Source organism: Stylophora pistillata, chromosome 1 (genome assembly GCF_964205215.1).
Source record: "Stylophora pistillata chromosome 1, jaStyPist1.2, whole genome shotgun sequence".
Classification (NCBI taxonomy): Eukaryota; Metazoa; Cnidaria; class Anthozoa; order Scleractinia; family Pocilloporidae; genus Stylophora; species Stylophora pistillata.
In genome coordinates, this window is record NC_142519.1 from 12999210 (window position 1) to 13022583 (window position 23374).

A 23374-nucleotide genomic window follows, 5' to 3' on the forward strand; every position below is an offset into this window, starting at 1 on the left:
AACTTTACAAATCTTACTTGTTTATCTCGTAAGTAAACGAGGGTGAAGCGCTTTCCGAGCTACCCAATTCTTCTCCCATTGCTTTCACGCTTATAAAACAGGAAACGAGCAAAAGGAGGAAGGTGTGGCTGGTTTGACTAGCCATTTGACGAGGTTCAATCTGCTCCTTGTTCGACAATTTACATATCAAAACAAAGGAAATTTGTTCCTCCCTTTGATTTTTGCGGTATATTTTCAATTTGCGCTTGCGTAAGAGAGAAATCGCCCAAGACTCCTTGCTCGGTCTTGTTTTGACCACGAACACCTTCTTAATTTTGACGGACCCGCTCGGGAAAAGGTGAAAATAACGAGGAAAAACTTTACTTTGTAGTACGAAAATACACAAAATGGAAAGCCATGATATTATAGTTCAATATTTCGGTGGTACATTGTTAACTTTTTTATACAGAGAGTCGGCAAGATGATATAACATCCAAAAATCGCACTCGATTTGAGTGGGCCGATGAAGTGGGCGTGGTCACGAAATTCAGTAAGAGACTATTTGTACCTCGTGAGTTTGATATGTTTGGGTATTATCTACTTGTAGCATGAATGCTCAAAATTTACCTCGTTTTTCCAAAATTCATTGATCAAATGGAAAATCGGGGTGAAGATGGCATATGGGAACTTAGAGTATGAGCTACTTGTGGGCCGACTTCTCAAAATTCATTCCTTTTTTCTAGAATTATTGAAAAAAAAAATAGAAAATCGGGTTAAGGATTGGCTATGGCAACTTGGGATCTATTAATTCGGAGAATGAACTCTTAGATTTTACCCCGTTTTTTGTCAAATTCACTGAAAAAAAAGTGGAAATTCGGGCATATGGAAACCTCGGGTATTATTCACTTGTAACATGACGGCGATTTACCCCATTTTTCTCGAATTCGCTGATCAAATGGGAAATCGGGGTAAAGATCATCATATGGGAGCTTAGCGCGTTAGCTACTTGCGGATGAATTCATAGAATTAATCCCGTTTCTCCAGAATTCATTGAAAAAAAGAATGGAAAATCGGGTTGAAGCCTGGATAAGCAACTTGGGATCTGATTTCATTTGGAGGATGATTTCTTAGATTTTAACCCGTTTTTCTATAATTTGTTGAAAAAAATGGAGAATCGGGGTAAAGATATGCTATGGGAACTTCGGGTATTATCCTCTTGTAGCATGAATGCTCAGAATTTACCTCGTTTTTCTAAAATTCACTGATTAAATGGAAAATCGGGGTGAAGATGGAATATGAGAACCAAAAGTATTAGCCACTTGTGGGCCGAATTCTCAAAATTCATCCCGTTTTTCTAGAGTACATTGAAAAAAAAAAACGGAAAATCGGGTTAAAGGTTGGATTTGGCTCTCTAAGATCTATCCCACTCGAAGGACGAATTCTCAGAATTTATCCCGCTTTTCTAGAATTCACTAAGAACACAAACATTTTTTACATGTGGAATTTTTTCTATCTTCCATTTGACTAAGACTAACGAGCCGCACAAAGAAACACTTTTTGTAGTTGTAAGCTTCTCATTTATTTCAAGAGCATGGCTCTTGTTTATTTCGGACGCGTTTCGACCCCAATTACATGTAAGACTTTTTTAGGGAATGATTACAATTAAAGAGGAACAGTACATTACATAGCGCGTTGTGTCTAAGTTTCTATAGAAGTTAATTAATTAATAATAAGTGAAAGCGGGCCGGCGTTATAAAAAACTCCTAATTACAATTAAGCTATTTGCGTATTGCTTTAATTTAAGGGGCTAACGATTAGCGCTAATCGTAGAATTCACCGCTGAAAAAAGAAATGGAAAATCAGGGTAAAGATGGCATATGGGAACTTAGAGTCTTATCCACTTGTAGCGTGAATCCTCAGAATTTACTCCGTTTTTCCAGAATTTATTGAAAAAAGAAATGGAAAATCGGGTAAAGATTGAATATGGCGAGTCGGTAGGAGCCACATTTTTCTATTCATTGAAAAAAATGGAAAATCGGGGTAAAGTAGATTAGATGTGGCAATTCAATGGAATGTACTCGACTTGGAGGATGAGTTACTAGAATTTTCCCTGTTTTTCTATAATTCCTTGAAAAAAATACCAAAATCAGAGCAAGATGGCATAAGGGAACTACGGGTATTATCCGCTTGTAGCATGAATTCTCAGAGTTTACCCCCGTTTTTCTAGAATTAATTCATTAAAAAAAGGAAAATCAGGAAAGATTTGACATGACAACGTAGGTTGTATTCCACTTGCGGTATTAATTCTAAGAATTTACCCCTGTTCTCTAGAGTTTACTTAAAAAAAAAAAAAATGGAACATCGAAGCAAAGATGGTATTTAGGAACTTCGGGTATTATCCCCTTGTAGCATGAATTGTCAGAGTTTGCCCTGTTTTTCTGGAATTGATTCATTGAAAAAAAGGGAATTCGAAAATTGGGGTAAAGATTGGATATGACAACTTAGGATATACTCCGCTTACGGTATAAATTCTCATAACTTACCGTCCCTTTTTTTCTGGAATTCTTTGAAATAAAAATAGAAGACCGGGTTCAAGATTGGATATGGAAACTTAGAATGTATTGTACTTATGGGGTGAGTTTTCAGAATTAACCCCGTTTTTTCGGAATTTATTAGAAAAAACGGAAAATCAGGGATGTACCGAGTTATAATTCAATCAGCGCGTTGGAATATATTCTTTTTATGACATGAATTGTTTTTTCTTTAGAATTCTCTGAAAATAATGAAAAATGGGGTAAAGATTACAGATAACAAGTTGGAATATGTTTCATTTGCAGGATGAATTGTCCGATTTTACCCCATTTTTGGCATATCCCACATGTGGGATTAATTGTCAGATTTTACCTTATTTGTCTCTAATAAGCAAAAAAAAAAAAATGGAAAATTAGGGTAAAGATTTGATATAGCAACTAAGGTTACATTCCACTTGCGTGATGAATTGTCATAACTTATCACGGCTTTCTCGGGACTCGTTGAACAAATGGAAAATCGGGGTAACGATTTGACACGGCAAGTCATGATGTTAGCCAATCGAATTGTCACGATTCCCGTTTTTCTACAGTTAATTGAACAAATCGGGGTAAAGATTGGATATGGAAAAGTTATGATATTATTGTAGGATGAATTGTTATAATTAACTCCGCGTTTCTAGAGTTGATCGAGAAAGTGGAAAGTTGGGGTGAAGATTGGATTTGGCATGTTAGGATACACTCTAATTGCTGGATAAATTGTCAGAATTTGCCTTTTTTCGAGAATTTCCACATTCAGTGAAAAATGGAAAAAGGGGTTAATAATGGATATGTCAAGTTTGGATGTATTGCACATGCAGAGTACGAGCTGTGAAATTGTTTTGATTTTCGAATGCAATCAAAACATGGAAACAGGGAAAAACAGATATACTGCAGTTGTAAGTTACATCGCTGGAAGTGCACCCTTAATTCGCGTAAGAAAATTTTGGGTCGGGGGGTAGTTGTCGGAAGGCTATCCCCGGGTGAAGTCAATAATTTTTGCCGGTACTTTGTTGGATCCCCTGCACAAAGCCTTAGGATTATTTGACAAATATCACTTAGTTTGAGGAGATTATTTTGCTGGAGAAGAGAATGTAGCCTTCCCCATAAAATATTTATCCGTATGCAAGTTTTGGTGTTGTTTCACCACTGTGATGTTCTGATTGTTGAAAAGGGTCTGCATATTATCCACACCCCTGGAATTTAAGTCAATTTAGCGTTAAAAATGTCTTCAGGCAATGAGAAATTTTCCCAGAAGTCGCTGTATACACAGATGCATGTGCATATATTGACGGCAAACTATTGATTTATCTTTGCTTGACAAGCAAAGTGAACGTCTTCGTGAGGCCCACGGGTACTATTCACCGCCAGATAAAACATTGTAAGGGAATAATTTAAGGGTTCATTGCAAAAGAAGCCCTTGGTGACTTAGGATGAACTACTGTCGTCCCATTCCAACGTGCTGCCTGTTTACTTGTGGAACCGAAGGAGAACTTAACATGACATCAAGAGTCACTTAGTAGGGTTTGACAAAAAAAAAATCTATGTAAGCAAAGGACAAGTTTTAAGCTTCTCTTCCAAATATTTAATGCCTTCCGATGACATTGACGTACTGATATGGCTGTCCTATTATAAACAAGATCATTACGCTCACTTAAAAACAAAAATAGAAACAATATACATTACATTTATATCCCTGATAGAGTAGTTTTCCAAGAGATTATGATTTCACATATTTGAAAAAAAGAGGAATTACTGTGTGAAATAGATATATAGGTTGAACATTTTAAAAGGGATAACTTAAGTATAGGTATGTGTCGGAAAAATGATCTTCTCCCTTTCTTTTTTTCTCTCTTTTCGTTTGCTCCTCCCTTTTTCTTTGTTCTTCTCTTCCTCTTTCCAGCTGCTCTTCCATAACTATTTCTTGTTCCAACCAGTCCATGTTAATCACATGCTCTTCAAAACATAAGATATGTATCACTTAGTAATATCAATATACGACATTTTACAAAGCTGTTTAGCCCTGAGCCTCTGTGGTTTAATACTTCCTTCAAAATCCGTAAACATGGCCGTCCAGTGATGGCCTTTGTCAAAAATATCACCACCAATGTTCATACTAGAGATACAATAACGTTCACCCTAGAATGTGCACATGAACCATTAGGGAGAGTACCTCTTTCCGTGCCAATATTCTTTGATATGCCTGATACTAAGTCACTGATTATTAATTTTTAAGTAATGTTATGAGTGAGAAAACAGTAGTTTGATTGCTTCTCAGGGATGAAATGCACCAGTACTTAACTATGCCAGACACCCTCATCTGAAGTTGTGTGTAATTCATAACAGCCTTGTTCACTGGTTTTATTTAATGATAGGCGATAAACCTCAAAGAAACTTCAAGAACTCCCTTAGAACATTCAATTTAAAAGGGACGATTTCCCGTTGAGTTCTTAGGTTAGCCAAAATTCTGTTCTATTCTGAAAGTATGAGAAACCCTCTCAGGATGGCAGAGAAGAAATTAGTTTATCTCACCACGTGGTCCTCCATCTTGAGCCATGGTAGCCAACTCAGCAAAAATTGATCAACAATCCTATTTTAAAGAGAACGAGAGAATATGGGTGGTTACCAGTTTGCTCGGCTCCCAGGTATTCAGAGAAAAACATAAGAGAATATGCAGAGGCTAAAGCCACTGTGTATCAGAGCATTCACTTCAATATATAAAAGTAATGTAAATTTTTCGTTTTTAGGGCAGATTTATATCATATGACTTAATCGCATGGGACAAGCTCAAGGTTACTTCCCACTTTTGCGGGTATCCTTCGGGAAAAAAATTGTTTGCACACTACAGTAGTTTCACTAAAATCTTAGCAAACTATATATCAGAAGAAAGCTTCATAAATGTTTACGATAAAAATGTCTCAAGCAACTTTTCTTTCAAGGATGTGTCAAGATCCAATAGGGCGTGAAATGACCGAAGGGTCTTCTATTGAATTTATTGGATATGGGATGCTGCAGCATGAGCTAATTCGCTGCAAAGTCTCATTCACACTTATCACACAACACCTGTGCAAAGCATGTCAATTAAAAATAACAAATATGGAGAGTGCAGACTACTTTCAATAATTTATAGTGCAAGCAATTTGTTCCTTTCCATCATTATTTTGTGTGTACTTTCCATTTACAGACTCAATTGGCTGTAATAAAAATAAAATTCAAAAAATTTTACCTTTAGTTACTTCTTAAAGTAAGAAATCACAAGACTAAACAACAAGTGTAGAAACTTAGACATACTTAGGCTAAAACTCTGATTCAAAAATAAAAAACTACCCCCCTGCAAAAAAAAAATTATACCAGTCTTTGATACCATCCTGTTACTCTCCAATTTTTTTTTTTCACTTTTCTTTGCTTTTAATTTTGTAAACACATATCATGCTTCTTCTCAATGGCAAGAGCCTGAGTTTCCAAGAAAACCCAAATAACCAGAAAGAGTATTGGCAAGAAAGATAACCAAATGAGCAGAGGTATAAAACTAGAGCTTGGAGCAATTAACCGACTTGAATGACTGCTACACTCCATTCTTTTTTCCCAGGTCTATGTAAACTAGATTTTGAGCAAAGAATGCAATACCTTGCCAAACATCTACTAGAATGACTCTATTGAAAGTGTGCATGATCATCAGCTCTTGCTGAGATAGCACTCTTCACTTCAATGTTTTTATTGCTACACATATGGAGGCTTTGGTAAGATTGTGGAAAGGAGGGACAACATTTGAGCAGCAAGGAGGGACCAAAATGACAGTGTGGCAGCCATTTATTCCCACTTGGATGGCAAAGTCTGGGGAACCTTCCCCTTGAAATTTAAAAGTTTGGATGTCCAAAAGGGTCCATTTTTGGTGCTATTTCCCAAGTTGGCTAAAAATTATAGCTACTATGAGGGAGAGTATGTGGAGGCACGGTGGCCTCATGGTTAGTGCGCTCAACTCTGGATCGAGTGGTCTGGGTTTGAGCCCCAACTGGGACATTGTGTTGTCTTCTTAGGCAAGACTCTTCACTCTCACAGTGCCTCTCTCCACCCAGGTGTACGAATGGGTACTGGCAATTTAATGCTGGGGGTAACTGCGATGGACTAGCATCCCATCCAGGGGGGGAGTAGAAATACTCCTAGTCCCTTCATGCTACAGAAACCGGAGTTAAGCACCGGCCTAACGGGCCACTAGGCTTGTAAACAGACTTTACTTACTTTACTATGAGGGTGAGTATGTGGAGGCACGGTGGAATGAATGAATAGAGTAGCTTTTACCTATCTAAGTACATAAACATTAAACATAGCAATGTTGTCTCTGTGATGTCTGTGGGGCCCTTGATTGATTTTTAGCTTTGCCTTGCTCAAAAAATGAAATTGTGCTGAGGACAACATTAGATTTTGGGATATGGTGCAGTGATTTCTAACACAGAATCTTTAATGTGATTACTGATAGCAAAGGAGTTAATTACCGTATTTATCCATGTATAAGTTGGCCCCCATTTTCAAGGTTGAAAATCAGATTTTTCATTATTTCTAGTAAAGAAAAATTCAGAGCGACAGAAATTTCCCATATGGTTGATCTCTTATTTCTGAGAATGTATTGAAAACACGGTGAATTAAAAAAAACTGCAGAGCAAAATGTAACCATGTGCTGTGAAGTTTAGTAGCACTTGTTTACATCCCTATGATTCATGATTTAAGCATATACAACCACTTTGATTTACTGGAGAAGTAATTCACCATCTTTTGTAAATCGTTTTGAAAACGAAATCTTCATGCATTTAAATAACCTTTTGAAAGGAGATTTAGTAGACTGAAGGAACACCGAAGAGCTTCGATGGATTGCTTGATGAAAACACGGCCATCTTGGAAACTACACAATATTTAACATAGATGGTACACGCACATAACAAACAAGACCGCACAAGAAAACAGCATTTGCCAGGTCACTAACTTACTGTAATCATTTGCTGAAAATGAGAATTCAGCACTGAAGCTGTAAGGAAAATTGTCTGCTCTACAGATCAGAAGATACAATAGAAATCAGCCCCACTAGGTTTCTGTTTAAGCCACATAAAATATTATTTCAAACTTTTTCATAGATGAAGAACGCACTGAAAACTGATAAAACTTGAACACAATTAGAACTGGTTTTGTGAACCTGGTTTTCGTAATGGACTTCAGGCAATTTTTATGCTAATTTATTGGATTGCTTGGGTCAGGTCTTTATCTATGATCCATGTAAAAGACGAGGGTGATTTTTTGGGCTAATTTTTCCGTCATAAAGACTCGACTTATACACAGATAAATATGGGGATACTTCAACGATAAATGTAGAGCATGGCAATCAATGAAATAATCAGTGTCTAATCATGAACTAGCTCTTTGTCAGTGACAAGTTTGCAAAATTAATATTGGAGACGGGTACATTACTTCATACAACAGTTACTGTGAAACCATCATACTGAAAAATATGGCGACTGCTACACTCAACCAGACCTCTTTGTGCAAGAAAATCCTGGAACCACTCATAAAAACAAGCAGTAAAGGTCTGAAAAATTTAAACCTTGCATATGTTGTTGTTTTGTGAAATATTGCTTTCTACATGTGCCTTAGCCTAAGAGTAGCCTAAGAGTAATGGTAAAATGTACAGGTGCCATCTTTGTCTGTCAGTGGAGTGAATCTATTGGGTGAACACCAGAAAAATAATAATATTGATACAATTGAAATGAGGGTTTAGTATAGGTATGCTGTGGTTCAGTTTCATCCTTAGTTAAATTCTTTTACTTTTAATAGAGGCCAAATTAATGGTGACACATCATCTCATCATAACTTACACTCTAGGAGCTACATTTTATCTTTCTTTACACAAAATGCATTTTCATTCATATCATTAACAAAACCAAAAGAAAATTATGCTTACACCAAGGACAAAAATTAATCACAACATTTACCTTAATTTTTATAACTAGTGCATACTTTTCCAAGAAAATGTTTACAATGGAGCTTACCACCTCATTGGCACTTTTGTTTACTTTGCTTTGCTGCTGGTTGTCATCCATGCCTGTATGTATGAAATTAAGTAAGGGTGAAAAGATTAGTATTTTCTTTGCAAAGATAGTTGCAGCGAGTGTCGATCTCCTCTAATACATGGATCACCAAAGGCTCACAATGAAAGCCAACAAGACCAAGTTCTTGCTAACACACGTAGGTGCAATAATTGCTAATAATAGGCAATAGTCTGAACTGAATTAAGTATTTAATTGTGCATGAATTAGTATTTATTTCATTTCAATATGTGAAACACATAGCTGAAAAAGTATGTAAAGTGTGGTAACATATAACATGCATATTATTATCATATTCCTTATGATTTAGTTCAAAGGGCTTTATTCTAAACAATAATAATAATAATAATAATAATTTAAAATTTATATTGTGCAAATTAACACGTCGATATGATCAAATGCGCATCACAACACTGTTCGAGGGACTTTGGCCAGACTGCACCAGCAGTTGACAAACAATCAAAGGAAACTTATTTGAAGATGCCCCCTCCCCCCAATTCCCAGTAAACAGGCCAGACCACGTCACAGTAATCTCGTGAGTGGGTTCTTTAACGTCCCCTGCCTAACCAAATTATCTAATTAATAGATGCAGGAGACGGGACCTATGGTTTATTCGTCCTTATCCGAGAAGACTAGAATGTCTATTCATTTGTTATTAAAGAAAGGTAGCGCATTCTCCTCAGTTATTTTAAGACCTTGAGTGTTGGTCCGGCTGGGGCTCCCACACAACAGTCCAGCGCTCTAACCAATTGAGTTAACCGGGAGGCGGTTAGATCAAAAGAAATAGATCAAAAGAAAGAAAGTGGCTTACGTCAGCCACTGATTTCAATGAAAAAGCACTTATTATTAAGTGAAGAGTAATTTTGCTGCAAATCTGTCTTCTTCTGGGCGAGCAAAGAGAATGATTTAATGCATTGTAACCCAACTGTTTCTTGCTAGAGAGCATGGGAGAGAGCACCCTATCCTTTATAAAAGATACCAGATCTTCATCATACGTGTCAACAGTTTGTGAGTTAACTTTCCAGGATATATGATGTTTGACATCAACCATACCAGAGGTTGAATTTTTGCGTAGTCCCATACAATTACAATGAATATATGTCTTCAATTGTCTCCATAATAACCATCAATATAGACACTATGATATTGCTACATGTAACATAATAAAAACTATAATGCGGCTGGAAGAAAATCACAAATTTTCGGTCATTGAAACACGGAGATCTGTCTCGTTTTTTAATCATGTATCATCTAAATTTGCATGACCCTAACAAAATTATTAAAAATAAATCATCCCTCGACACAGAAGGATTCAATGAATCCAGGTTAGTAGCTACTTGGACGCTTTATCGGTATCCATCTGACAGTATTTAGCCCGAAATTTTAACTTGAACGCGATCTTTGAAGAATGGTTGTAATATTTAAATTCAACAAAAATACTAGCATGAAGTGCAACCGAAACCTCACCTCAACGTACTAGTTCCCATAGAAAAGCACAACTTCGATCACCAACGCACTCCAAACTAATAAGGGAATCGAAGCCACTAGGCAACGCCAAATTCTCGTCTTCCTAAGCTTTCCAACGTATCGAAGAAAATTTCGCCAATAATTCGCACTTAAAAACGCAACCAGAATCTTAATCTTTCACCAATCCGAAGTGTCCCAAACGACACCAAGGATAGCTCATGAAACAAGGATATTTTGTGAAATTCTTAACCTTCGAACGCGGAAATCTTAACGATCTTCTTACAATTAATATTTTTGCATTGCATCCCTCCCCTAGTTGGGAAGTGACAAGCAAGAGACAAGTTCACAACGCCTTTTGATTGGAAGAAGTAAAATCTCATTCTATTGGTTATTAGTTGTGAGGACATAACTGCAACGGAAGACACAACTGCAACGTTAGCAACAGCCTCCCAGACTAGGTCAAGAACAGCGCGCTAGCTCGTGCTCTCGACGACTCGAAGAAGTCTGGGTTTAAACTTTGCGACCAAGCCTTTGGCTGACGTGTATATGAAAGAATCGAAGGAATCAATAAGGTACAGCTGATGCAGAATATTTACCACAATTTCCATACCCAACAATCCATTAACTGTTCGTCTTAGGAACAGGTTAGGACCTCCAAGATGTGGGGGAGAATCTCCTCCATGGCACAAGCCGTGCAGGAGAAGCTGGAGGAGTCCCTGGGCGAAGAGCCAGCCGAGGACTTGGAGGCATCAGCAGGAACTCCGCCGGTCCAACATACTAAGGTTACTCATTCATTCGACTCGGATCGATGATATTTAATTGTTGATTTCTCTTAACCCGGGGCTTATTAACTTGTATTTATTCGTGTTAAAGGATGAAGATGTTATCTCAGAGCTTAGGAGAGCGCTGGGTGAATCGGAGAAGAGGAACGAAGAAATAAACCGTGAATTTCAGAAGTTGTTACGGCTGAAGGAGGTGCTTTTACATTTAGTGTTTATCTGCAAATTTGTGTCAAATAATGGCAAACCTTGGATATATCTCGTATAGATTGGAATATGCTGTTTTAACTGGCGTAGGATCCTTCAAGGGCTTGAGCAGTCCCTGCAATGCAGTATCTCATTAAATTAAATATTTTCTAGATCGTTACGATTACTTGCGAACCTAGACAAGTTGTTGGTTTCCTGGTTTGCAAATGGTAAGAGTTGTTGATCTGACAGAGCTTTGTTGGAAATGGAAAAAAATGGTTTAATTTGATTCGCGTTGTGGGGTTACTTTATCACCAAAATCATGCAAGCACGCGCAGATCTCTTCAGCACATTGTTAAATCGTGCATGATAAACATTTCTGACAGCGTTTTGCAAAATGAATTTAGTATCTGTTTTGAATTTTGTTCAACCTGTTTTTTTATCATAACAGAAGACCGTTATCACAAGTTTTTTTTTTCAGTCAAATCTTTGAGAAGTGTCGACACTAATGAGATCTCTGTTAGTTCATTTAAGGTGGCTCTATATAGTATTTTACAAGGCTTTGGGTATTACATATGCATGAATAGTGCAGTCTCCCTTGGCAAATTTTTATCTCACAACACTTGATAGAAGATCAGTAATGAAAGCCTACAGCCTTGGACGACCCTTTCAGAACCTTAAAGTTGTTGCTATGGCAACTACTGATAGAAATGCTTGGTTTGTCTTTTTTACCTACCTGACTTCTAGATGGTGTTTCTCGGTTTCTACGCGGTAAATTCTCTTTGTTTCTGGGGAAACAGTTAACATACAAGGAGTTTCAACTGATAAAGCCACAAGAAAATCTGTAGACAATTTTCGAAGTAATTCGCAATTTTCGTTTTTGACACGTATTACATTTATGTATGTATAAAATTCGATGATTTTTTTGTAAGAGCTAGAAAAAGAAAAATCCCATCCATGTGCCAATTTTCAAAAAAATTCACCGTCTGGATTGTGCCCAATATGCGCCTTTAGATTACTCTAAAACCCTTGTTTTTCGTGATGTCATCAAAACAGAAATTCTTTAAGTTACGGTAATGCGCATGCTCGCGTCGCTCTTTCTTCAGCACGTGCTAACTGAAAATTAGCCAAGAAATAGACACTTTTCCCCACCATGGCAAAAAGTATACCTGCGTGTGAAAAAACATGGAAGTGCGTGTTACCTTGTAGTTTCCTCCGCTGCTTTGAAGTGTTCAATGATCTTGGCTAAAATACGGGTTGTTTTTGATACTCGCGGGGCTTTACAAGTTGTTGAAGATAGAGGCAGAGACAATACACCAACAAGCCCTTCTGCTCCGAACTTCTCGAAAACATTTTTGAGATCTCGGTGTGAAATGCCACTTCCGGTTATTTTTTCAGCAATTTGTTGCTTGATGGGAAATTCTGCGTTTGTTGCATGATAAAGAGTTCCTCAGAACGTCTGCAGGAGTTCATAGCGATGATCAAGGTATTTCATGTCGTTTTCTGCGTACTGTGTTGATGACATGTTTTCTATCAACATGTCCTCTGAAACATTCAAACAGGAGTCAAAGACTATTCTTCTTAAAGCTTTAACATCCTCCATTGCATTGTGTGCGGGGAAAGGTTCAGGGAAAAGTGTCTGGTAAATGGATTGTTGATTTAATTTAACTGTTGAACCATCTGATGAGACCAGAGAGGGATGTTTACGTTTGACCAAGTTCTTCATCACAGGGAGAGTGTCAGAAAAGAAAACATTACGACAGGAAAGTTTTTCACAAAGTTGGTGTCCACCTTGACAAAGAAGGGTTGGAGTATCAAAAACCCGAGAGTTGTGCCTGATTAAAACAGTATAAATGTTATTATCACTTTTCACACGCCTGACAGTTTTCTCCAAAAGGTTAGAAAATTTTCCAGTGACTTTACAAGTGACGCAGTTTCTACTGGTTGATTGTCTTTAAACAGGGTCCTGACTCCTCTGGCTGTTCAGACACCTAAACCATTTACCCTTGTAGCATGGATTTCTACATCCCTTCTACATCCCCTGTTGAAACAGTGCAAACCTGATTAATCAACTGCTGAAAGTTGACATATTTCTGTGGTTTTTCCACACGTGTTTGTTTCAATATCGTAAATTACGAAATTGCAAGCAGTGTTTCTGTCATAGGGAAATTTCTCCACCGCTGGTCTGATTGTTAATTCAGGAATGCATGTTTCAAAGGTTTTCAGCTCCTCACTTGAAATTTTCAAATTGATGATGTCAAATTCTTGGATCAGTTTGGTAGAATCGTTTGGATTAAGGTTAAGTCCTATTCCACTTTGGTATGTGTTTCCTTCTTTAGCTTGTTTTTTACCTTTAAGAGTTAGCTTCTGCTTAGGTAGTTGAACTCTTTGGCGTTTGAAATTAATGCTGGTTTTTCTAAGTTTGTCATGGGTAGCCTTGTGATCCATCCTTTCAATGTGGCTGATACAGTGTATACCAGGTTCAATGTTGAGGCTCTGAAGTGTTTGGCTAATGTACTGATATCCAAGGTTTACTTGGGAGATGCCACAGGCCACTCGGAAGTCATTACTTGCACTTGCCCCATAGTATCTAATTTTGGGGTTTTTTGACCCTATAACGCTGTTTAAGGCCTCGTTTCTCTGTGAATTTGCCCCAGGTGATAACTTTGCAACTACTACATCAGTACAATATTCGTCAAAAATTCTCTCCAAAGCTTTCCTCAAGTCATCACCATAGAGATCTTTGCCACAGGGTAAGTCAGAGTGTTTATAGTTAATAGGATCTTTCTTGGCACCACACCAGGATTCATTGCAATTTGTGTGGTTTCCAAAGAAGTGTGGTAGAATGCCTTTTAAGGATTTTTGAAGGGCTGATGGATTCCCCTTATTCTGAGACACGCTATAAGAAAAACATTTGACCAAGTAGTTGACAACTTTCTGTGAGAGAGCTGATGAATTTACAAATTTCCCACATTGGCTAAGGTTATACAACCTTGTAGTTAGTGATCTTTTGGCATGCACAATGTCTGTCCACTTTTCTACAGGATAAGGGACATTCTCTTTTGTATGTGCAGCTGTTATGGAGTCTTCATCTCCGACAAAAACAGATAGTTTGACTCTAGAATTTAGGCTTTCAGTAAACAAATAGACTGCTGCCATAGGCTCCATTGCCTTTGACGATGCTGTATGATTGAGTCGACAATTGTGTTGCTTCGCTTCTTTTCCAGTTTTTCTAGCATTTGTGCAAACCCTTCAGGATTTTGTTCTCATAGTATAATCCATAACCTTCCCATAAGTTAAACCCATCACTGCAGCTTGACCAATTGATGAGTTATGCCCCTTTCCTCGTTTTTGCCAACCCATGTCATATGAGCAGGGGATATGGATGCAGCCCTTGTCATCTGCTTTTACACCTTTTTTGATGGCAGCATTTCTTTCTTCTGACATTGCAGTTTTGCAACTTCTTTTTGCCACTTGCTCTACTGCATGCCCAATTTCATTTTCTCTACTCTTGAAAGTTACTGGGTTCATAGAGGGAGTATATTAATGTACACAGTAAATTATTTAGGTGAGTTTCACCGATTCCTGTGTTTAGACACCCAATAACAGCTCTTGAACTGACATCATGACTGAAGGGACCTCTTTGACCACTCCTGTGTTCACTGGAGGTCTTGACAACATTCTTTCTACCACATGCTGCACAGGTAACTGAGAACACTGAGGCTAACCCATATTTTCTTTCTTCTGTTGTGTTCGACAGTGACAAATTGTCTGAAAGTGACAATATTGATACTCAAGAAAATTTTACACTTAGTTCTGGCAGTTTGTCTTCTCTTTTGAAATAAATGAGCAAAGGTAAATTTTTTGCAAAGTTAACAAAATTTTACAAAAGCAGTAAATGCTACTTGTGGTTTGTGGAAAATTTACAACTTCTTGTTTGTTCCAAATTTGCCAAAAAACATTTTTTGTCGCTATCAATGGAAATACAATTGTGTGACACTTGGTATAGGGTAAGAACTTGCCCAAAAATTTATTGCTTATGAGAAGTTTTGTAATGTTTTGAAGATGTACATGTTTAATCAATCACATAACTGTTTCTTGGAAACCTGTTCATTTTATAGCCTCAAAGTTATGTGTACATGTACTTACCATAAAACTGAGAATTCATTTTGACTTTTCTTTAGTTGTGATTTTCTTTGGGCAGATAAAAATTGTTTCTTCTTACCTGCTTTACAGTGCTGACAACATTTCAATGAACTTCTCAAAACATCCAAGTCCATAATTCTACTTCCATGTGGAATGCAATTTTCCTTCTTTGTTTGTTTCTGATTAAACTTCAATATTTGTACGTGTTAATGGTAATTGTATTATTAGGTTGTAACTGTAACCAAACATTTGTTGGAATTTTAAAATGAAATTTCAAAATGTTTAGGTGTAATCATATTGACGAAACAACTTGCTATGAACTATTTGTGATATAATACAAAAATTCTATTGGAAAATTCATTACTTAATGAGGGAATTCCGCATTAAATTGCATGCAAAAACCGATATCAAGTACAATTGAAGGCGGAATTTACGAGTGAAGTAATGGATTTTTGCAATTCTGCGCTAAATATCTTGCTTCATTAACCAATCAGAATGCAAGATTTTATTCAATGATGCGATTCAAATTGAGAACAATTTTTAGAGCAAAGAAAGACTTAAGGAAGCACTTTTCTTAAAACTTTTAGGTGAATTGCTTGGTGCCACACATACTGAAAACAAAATTTAAACTACGCCTGACTTAAACGGGTTTCTCTTTTTTTCGGTGGCGACCAATCTTCTACCATTCCATTAAAATCTGATTTCCTCTTTGCCCTCCATTCCTTTATCCCATGAGTCCTGTCCTCCACGTTTCCACTTCGAGTGAGTTTCTTTTGTGAAAACTGACCCTTTTCGTCACGCATTGATGGTTGTTTTTCCTGTGTCAGTTGCACCTCTGCAGACACTCCAGCTGTTTTCAGTGTATCATCACCAATGGAGTTCAAAGCGAAGCCTCCAACCATGAAAAGTGCACTGTGACCACTCTGCGACTTCCTTCACGTTCGATCACAACCGTCTACCCTCACTGATATCGGCGCAATAAATGCTGCGAATTGACTGCTCAGTTTAACCACGTCAAGAGAAGACGAGAGAAGTGTATTTTCAAACCCCTTTTTTAGGAGTTTGTAAGTGGAACGCGACTCGCAATAAAAGTCTCGCCGCCATGTTTATTTTTGTTTTTCTTTTAAATACTTGCACGCTCGCGCCATTCTTACCCATGCTTCACGCGCCGAAAAACTATATAGAGCCACCTTAAGCCACCCTTTCCTTGATTGGCATCTCACCCCCCTCCTCTATCTGAAGACTCAGTACAGTGTGAGTCTACCCCTTTGTCCTCTGCACCCTTCAAGTAGAGATGAAGGGCTTCTGGATACCAGATGAAATAGAATGAACCATTTCAGGTGGTAGTAAGAGTTACTGTAAGCGGTAAATTTTACCAGTTACTGCCTGAAAAAGTCAATGCTCTGAGACATTGGTAAAGTAGTTGTAGAACGGTGAGTGAACTTGGAAACTTGAGAATCAAGTAAATGCCTGCATGCAACATCTTGCAAATATCACATCCAGGGCTTGACACTAACTTTTCAACTTACTAGCCAAGTGGCAAGTGACAACTTAGATGTCACGACAATTTCAGTTTGTTTATTAGCCAAACTGGCCAGTGCAAATCGAAAACCACTAGCCAAAACTTAATTTCTACTAGTCTTTGGCTAGTTGGCTACCGTTAGTGTTGAGCCCTACACATCATTCAGCATAAGGCATCCAGAGCTAAAAGTGTGAAATAATGTTTTGATGTTATTTGGCTTATCCTGTGTCTCTGGTCTGGAACTGAATTTCAGCTGGTATGACATACTGAACAAATTAAACAAGTGACTGTCCTGCAAACAAAACTTGACTTTCATAGTAGTAGTGTTAAGCACAGCTTATCAAGGATATTTGAGTAGATTTTAGTCACGCGCTTATAAACATGTTAAGTGAATATTGTCCTTTACTTACTATTATTTATTTCATCAGGAGGAACTTGTTCAACTGAGAGAAAGTGTAAGAGCAGGACCATCATTAGATGCTGGTGACCTTTTCTCAGAGATACATGATCCAGTAAGCTTGCTTTTATTACCTTTACATTTTACTACTTTCTATTACCAGGTTAGTACGGTTTGGCCTAGAATGCCCAACCCTGAAATCTACTTTATCAAATGAGTTGATTATGTAAGTTGGCCACTATAACAAGTTTTGAGTGCCAGCCCTTTATCAGAGTGGATGCGGGCTAATGGGGGCCTAATTCTCAAAACTCTTTACAGCAGCCAGTTTACATAATCAACTTATTTGATAAAACCAAATTATCTTGGAATACCTGGCACTTACACAGCACCAGAGTTTATTTAGAAACTGATCCCCTTTATTATAAAATACATTTCCCTGTTACTCAGAGATTTCTTCTGGAGATAAAACTAAACTTCTAGGGGACATGCATAATATACAGTGTAATGTATAGTGTCTCCTATACTGTAACTCATACATGTAGATTCATTATGGGAATCATTATTCTATACATATATCTTATTAACCAAGCGCGAGGGCCTTACTGGGAGAATATTGGCCTGAGGTCTTGACAGTACGGACCGAGCGCTGCGAGGTCTGTATGAAAAAGACCAAGGGCCGATATTCTCCCAGTATGGCCCCAAGCAAGCTTGGTTAATAAGAGATTTATTATACAACTGAAGTTCAAAGGGACACAAGTGCAGTATCATTCAGGACCATTTAGGACAATGCCCGGTCCAATACTGAGAGAATATTGACCAGCAATAGAGCATTTTGATTGGTTGATTTTAGTTGTTGGCCCTCTGACTGCCCGAGTCGTGTAATAAATTTTTTTATCCACAAGCTTTAGACATTATTCTCTTGTGGCACACTATCTAGGATCTTTTTCTTCCTTCATCAACTACTTTTTATGTGTGTACTGTACCAGCCCAAGGCAAGGTGGAAGTCCCATCTTTTTTAAAGTCAATCTTCATTACTTTACACTTGAAAGTTTTAAAACAAGAATTAAAAATTTTGTGGAAGTTCTTCACAAAACTTAAAAGAAGTGTCTGTTCTCAGATCACTAGAGAATCAAGGATGGGGAAATTAATTTATATTTATTGAAATTTAATACTTGTTACCCAATGCCTGCAAGTGTGGAGTATTAATTCATTTTTATCTGATACATGTACAGAAGCATTGTCATAGTATGTACTTGAAAATTTTATGGGTGCTGCAAAATGCCTGTGTGCTGAGTACTAAGGCAAGAACCCTGATTAAAAATACAATACAATACAGTACAATACAATTTTCTTTATTTCAAGAGGGTAAATACATGATTTAACCCAGTAAAGAGTTTTCTAACACATGGCTCTCTGTAAATAAACCCACCCATCCCACCCCAGGGGAGGACATGCATCACAACGTAATCTCGTGTGTGGGAAATTACCTGTAGCGTCTCCTACCCTAACCCTGCAGGAGAGAGACCTCCATTTATTTGTCCCTATCTGAGAAGACTAGAATATCTAACCATTTCTTGATGTTATAGAAAGGCAGCAAATTCTTCTTAATTATTTTAAGACCCTGAGTGTTGGTTCGGCTGGGGCTTGAACCCTCGACCTCCCGCACAACAGTCCAGCGCTCTATCTATTGAGCTAACTGGGAGGTGGTTAGCTCAATGGATAGAGCGAAAAAATCTTCATTTTTATAGGAGAATCCAACCAAAATGGGCAGCATCCAACAAATCAAAGATTTGCTTTCCAAAAAGGACAACACCATACAGTCCCTAGAGAATCAATTGGAGGAAAGTGAAAACATGGTCAGACAACTGGAACAGCAGGGACGAGACAATGAGGAGAAAGTAATGAGTGAGTTAGCTGTCAAGATCAGGACAGCTGAAGGTTTCCAACTAAAACTTGAAGAATGTAAACAACTGCTAGAGGATCGGAACAAGACAATTGAAGGTCTCATGGACCGACTTGATGCACAGAAGCGGCTCATAGACGGTAGGGATCAGGTTATCGATCAGTTGAAAGCCATGAAGAACCTGGACAGTGGTGCCGATGAGCTTGTTTCCACATTACGAGAACAGCTGGAAGCAATGAGCAGTAAACTTGAGCAATCTGTGGATGAGACTGAGAAAGCTAAGAAGGAAGTGCGTCTGCTCAAGAAGGAATTAGAGGAGAAGAGTGTACTGATTGCTTCGGCAGAAAAGGTACTTGCAACAGACTACACTATCAGACTAAACATAGATAAAACTGTGTTAAATCTTCAGGAAAATGTTTCTAATAATGGAAAACATTATAAAGTAGCGTGATAAAAGACAATTATTCAGAGAAGTACAGGTAAATACAACAGCCAAATTCTATTCACATGTACAGCTCTTAGATGGGACATTTTACCGTATAGGTCTTATAGACACTCTCCTAAGTTTATGTTTGAACCACATTTACTTGGTAGTTCACTTTAAACATACAAAGAGCTACCAAGTACTGTAGGCACACATAAAGATGCAAACAAAGAGTTTGTTTTTTGGGGCTTTATATTTAATAATCATCATGTCACTATGCAAATTATATTTATTCTGACTGTCTACTGTTTACTACAGCTGTCATAAACTTACATATGTGTAATTTAATTATGTTGATGGTGTTAATGGATAAATTTGATGACCCTTTTTATCATCACATTTTAGTGCTACTCTGACATTTTACTGCTTAGTAGAATGAATAGTGCTCAACATTATAAATATATTAGCACAATTTATTAAAACGTTTCCATCTCCTTTCCAAGCAATATTTTTGTATTGTTCATTTGTAGATAGAGCAAGAGAAGGTATCGTTGTTGCAACACATGCAAGATATGGAAGAGGAACACAAACAAGCTGTGGTGAATCTGCAGCACCATGTACAAGAAAAAGAAAAGGCTCTTGCAGCTGAGTTTGCAGAAGCTGAGCAAGTATACAAGACAAATGAACATGACCTTAAAGAACAACTGGAGGAGAAGACACGCATCATAGAGGTGAAATTAGAATTCATAACTTGCCTTGATTAATTAATCCACAGGTACATTAATATGCTGCACATTGTATATACTTGCCATTAAATAGAAGGGGCTATACCATTTTGTCCTTTTCAAAAATCTACTGATGTAGCAGATAATGTTTCAAGTTCTCAAATGAATTTATTTGCATGTGGTATAGAAAGAAAATTCCTCAAATTTGTAAAGACTGAGTTATTAAGAGAAGACCATTGTTAGCTGACAGCGAGCTTGGGAAAATTTTCTATTAGAAGTAAAGACAAGATTTATGGATTCCTTATTTCAAATTGTGGATTTTTTATCAATGCAATATGAGAGTTTCCTATAAATGTGTGAGTTGGTGGAATTTCTGGTCAATTAAGTGAAAATTTCCTGTCTTGAAATATCATGCTTTGGTGAGTATCATTAACTCTAAAAATTTGCTGACTTGGTTTGGTTTTCTTTGTTTACAGTCTAAGGATGAAGCTGTTCAAGTTCTCAAAAGGGCCATGCAAGAAAAAAACTTGAGTAGTGAGGGGCTGATGCCACCCCCTCATAGTGACAAAATAGTGGCTCTACTTGAAGAAAAGGTCAGGGAACGTGAAGAGACCATTGACAGTAAGTCTGAGAGGATACGTGAACTGGAAAATGATGTAGTGGACAAACAAAATTGCATTGATTCACTTAAGAAGTTAGTTGATGATAAAACAACAGAGGTGAAGGTGTTACAAGAAGCTGTTCATGCTAAGGATCAAGAGATTGAAGACATAAGAGAGAAGCATGAAACTGAGTTAAGTGAAAAAGATTTGAGGCTTGCTTCACAGGCAAAAGTAAATGGTGATTTGGAGAAAACAGTTGCATCCTTAAAGGAAAGTTTAGCTGGTCTGGAGTCTAAAGAAAATGTCACTGAAAGACTGTTGCTTCTTGATGCTGAGAAGGAACAACAATTTAGAAATGAAATGGAAGCTTTTAAAGATAATGAAAAGACTCTTAATGCACAGCTGCAAGCAGCTCTTGAACAGAACAAAACAATTTCTGAAGAACTTGCCTCAGCAAAAGCCAAGATTGAGGCAAAGGAGAAGGAGTTACATGATCTAAGTACAAGGATGGGAAAGTTAAAGCTTCAAGCAAAAGCCAAGCTGACCAGTATTCAGAATGAAAAAGAGAAACTTACCAAGGATATGCAAGAGGTACAGTTTGTACATGTGCATGTTCAGTAATACTGAGGTAATAAAAAATTGATACACTGTAGTTGATAGTTAAACAAATAAAAAGTTGATACAATTGTCCACTCCCCAAATGGAGCTTCAAGGGGCAGTGCAAACAAGAAATAAAATTTCTCTTTTTGTAAAACTCAAAAACAACTGGGCAACCCATAGCTTCGGACAGATCCATTTGAGGAGTGAGTGATGGGGAGTTTGAACACAGGATTTAAAAATTCTAAAGGCCCAGCATTTTTATTAGTCAACAACAGTGTACATGAATACAACATTCTTAGAGCTTATGTCAGTTTTATATGCAGAGAGTAGGTTGGGGCTGGGATGGGATCATCTCTTTTTGTGCAGCAATGAACATGTCAACTTACATTAATTTTCATTAGTTGATTTTCTCTGTATTTGTATGCACATGTAGAGGAGCACATTTTAATTATGTAGCATTTGATGTCTCTTATTTGTTATTACTTTAAAGCTCATTGCAAATGATGTCTGTGTTAAAACAGTTCAAGCTACACTATAAAATAATGATTGTAGTTTGATTTCTTTTTACAGCACTTTGTTCCACAATTGCATTACATTAGTCATGCATAATTATATCAAATTTAGCATGAACATTAATTTTAATTTGGAAGTTATTTTAGCCACAACATACACACTTGCTCAACTTACAATCCCATGTAGATTCTCTGTAGCTCAGTGGTAGAGCATTGAAGCATGGAATCGGAAGGTCTAAGGATTGATTCCTCATGGGGACTCAGCATACATGTAGAGTTTCTGTAGCTCAGTGGTGGAGCATTGAAGCATGGAATCGGAAGGTCTAAGGTTTGATTCCTCATGGGGACTCAGCATACATGTAGAGTTTCTGTAGGTCAGTGGTAGAGCATCGAAGCATGGAATCGAAAGGTCTAAGGATTGATTCCTCATGGGGACTCAGCGTACATATAGAGTCTCTGTAGCTCAGTGGTAGAGCATCAAAGCATGGAATCGGAAAGTCTAAGGTTTGATTCCTCAAAAGGGCTCAGGCTTTTTTTTTGTCCTATACTTGTGACTAGATGGAACTCAAAACTTACATTCTTTCTTAATTCTGTTTACAACATACACACTGTTTTATCATTAAGGTTGAACTGCATCTGTTGCATGAAAGAGAAGAAAAGTTAGCCATACAAATGAAGATAACACAGATTGAGGAAGAGCGAGAGGCTGCTGATTCAAAGAGAGTAGAGTTAGAGCAAGCGCTGGAAGAGTTTGTGAGGACAACAGATAAGAAAGGAAAACTGAGTTTTCCAGAGAAGAAAGCTTCTCCAGATCAAGGTAATGGAATTCTTCACTTAGTATATTTACATTCACTTTTTTTGTCACAAGGATTTTCGTCATAAGCTTACTGTTAATTAAAGGGTTTTCGGGGCAAGTTTTTATCACATTACATGTACATGTACACAGACACACTGCTTTTTTCAATAATGCACAGGGTCAAACTAATAAGTCCCGGAAGTCTAAGTAACCTTCCCCCTCTTAGTAGTACTATGTTTTCATGAATCCACACTTCTTGTAATATTATCATTGCTGAACAACAAGGTACATGTAGTGTTAAAAAAACTTTTGGTGTGAAAACTGAATCTGTTCTCATCTGTTAGAAGAAGATGATGTTCCTGAGGAAGAACTGGAGGGTAGTGGTACCATGTCTACTATCATTAGCTCAAACACAGAAGAGTCAGGTTCCATCAATGTTATGAAAATACTGGAGGAGGAAAGATACTGTATGGAAAGAAGACTTGACCTTATCACCAAGGTATGATGATTACAGTGTTGTTGTTATTTATATTGCCTTTGGTGTCGTTACTAGAGTGCTATGTCAAATTGGCCCAAGTAATCATAAACCAGTTGTCTCAGGTCGTGGTGAAGTTTTTTTTGGAAAAAAATGGGCAAGTGATTTTTACATCAGTTCCATAATATAGAGTTCTCACAAT

At 37.5% G+C, this 23374-nt stretch overlaps 1 protein-coding gene, 1 long non-coding RNA gene and 2 pseudogenes across 10 annotated transcripts in view; 1 reads left to right on the forward strand and 3 right to left on the reverse strand.

Annotated features, from left to right (window-relative positions):
* Positions 1–4116: 4116 nt before the first annotated feature.
* On the reverse strand, positions 4117–10584 carry LOC148741283 (uncharacterized). 7 transcript variants are annotated; one of them, XR_015993054.1, is made up of 4 exons: positions 10106–10584; positions 8525–8634; positions 5079–5740; positions 4117–4502 (listed from the first exon to the last, which is right to left on the reverse strand). It is a non-coding gene; the product is annotated as an uncharacterized LOC148741283 (long non-coding RNA). The 7 variants fall into 7 exon arrangements; XR_015993051.1 differs by having other exon boundaries at positions 5079–5136; positions 8585–8634; positions 10106–10572; XR_015993038.1 differs by having other exon boundaries at positions 5079–5136; positions 10106–10572.
* A 69-nt stretch (positions 10585–10653) lies between these two features.
* LOC111343580 (uncharacterized) overlaps positions 10654–23374 on the forward strand; it is a 36763-nt gene continuing 24042 nt past the window's right edge. For 2 of the 3 annotated variants that reach the window (XM_022950764.2, XM_022950766.2), the window contains exons 1-8: positions 10654–10887; positions 10979–11080; positions 17167–17250; positions 18884–19387; positions 19993–20193; positions 20664–21380; positions 22526–22718; positions 23042–23196. In XM_022950764.2, coding sequence (XP_022806499.2) covers positions 10765–10887; positions 10979–11080; positions 17167–17250; positions 18884–19387; positions 19993–20193; positions 20664–21380; positions 22526–22718; positions 23042–23196 — 2079 coding nt within the window. In that variant the 5' untranslated portion in view covers positions 10654–10764. The remainder of the gene's footprint in view (positions 10888–10978; positions 11081–17166; positions 17251–18883; positions 19388–19992; positions 20194–20663; positions 21381–22525; positions 22719–23041; positions 23197–23374) is intronic. The other variant, XM_022950765.2, reaches the window with a different exon arrangement.
* LOC148741284 (uncharacterized) lies at positions 13377–14517 on the reverse strand (annotated as a pseudogene).
* LOC148741285 (uncharacterized) lies at positions 15846–16364 on the reverse strand (annotated as a pseudogene).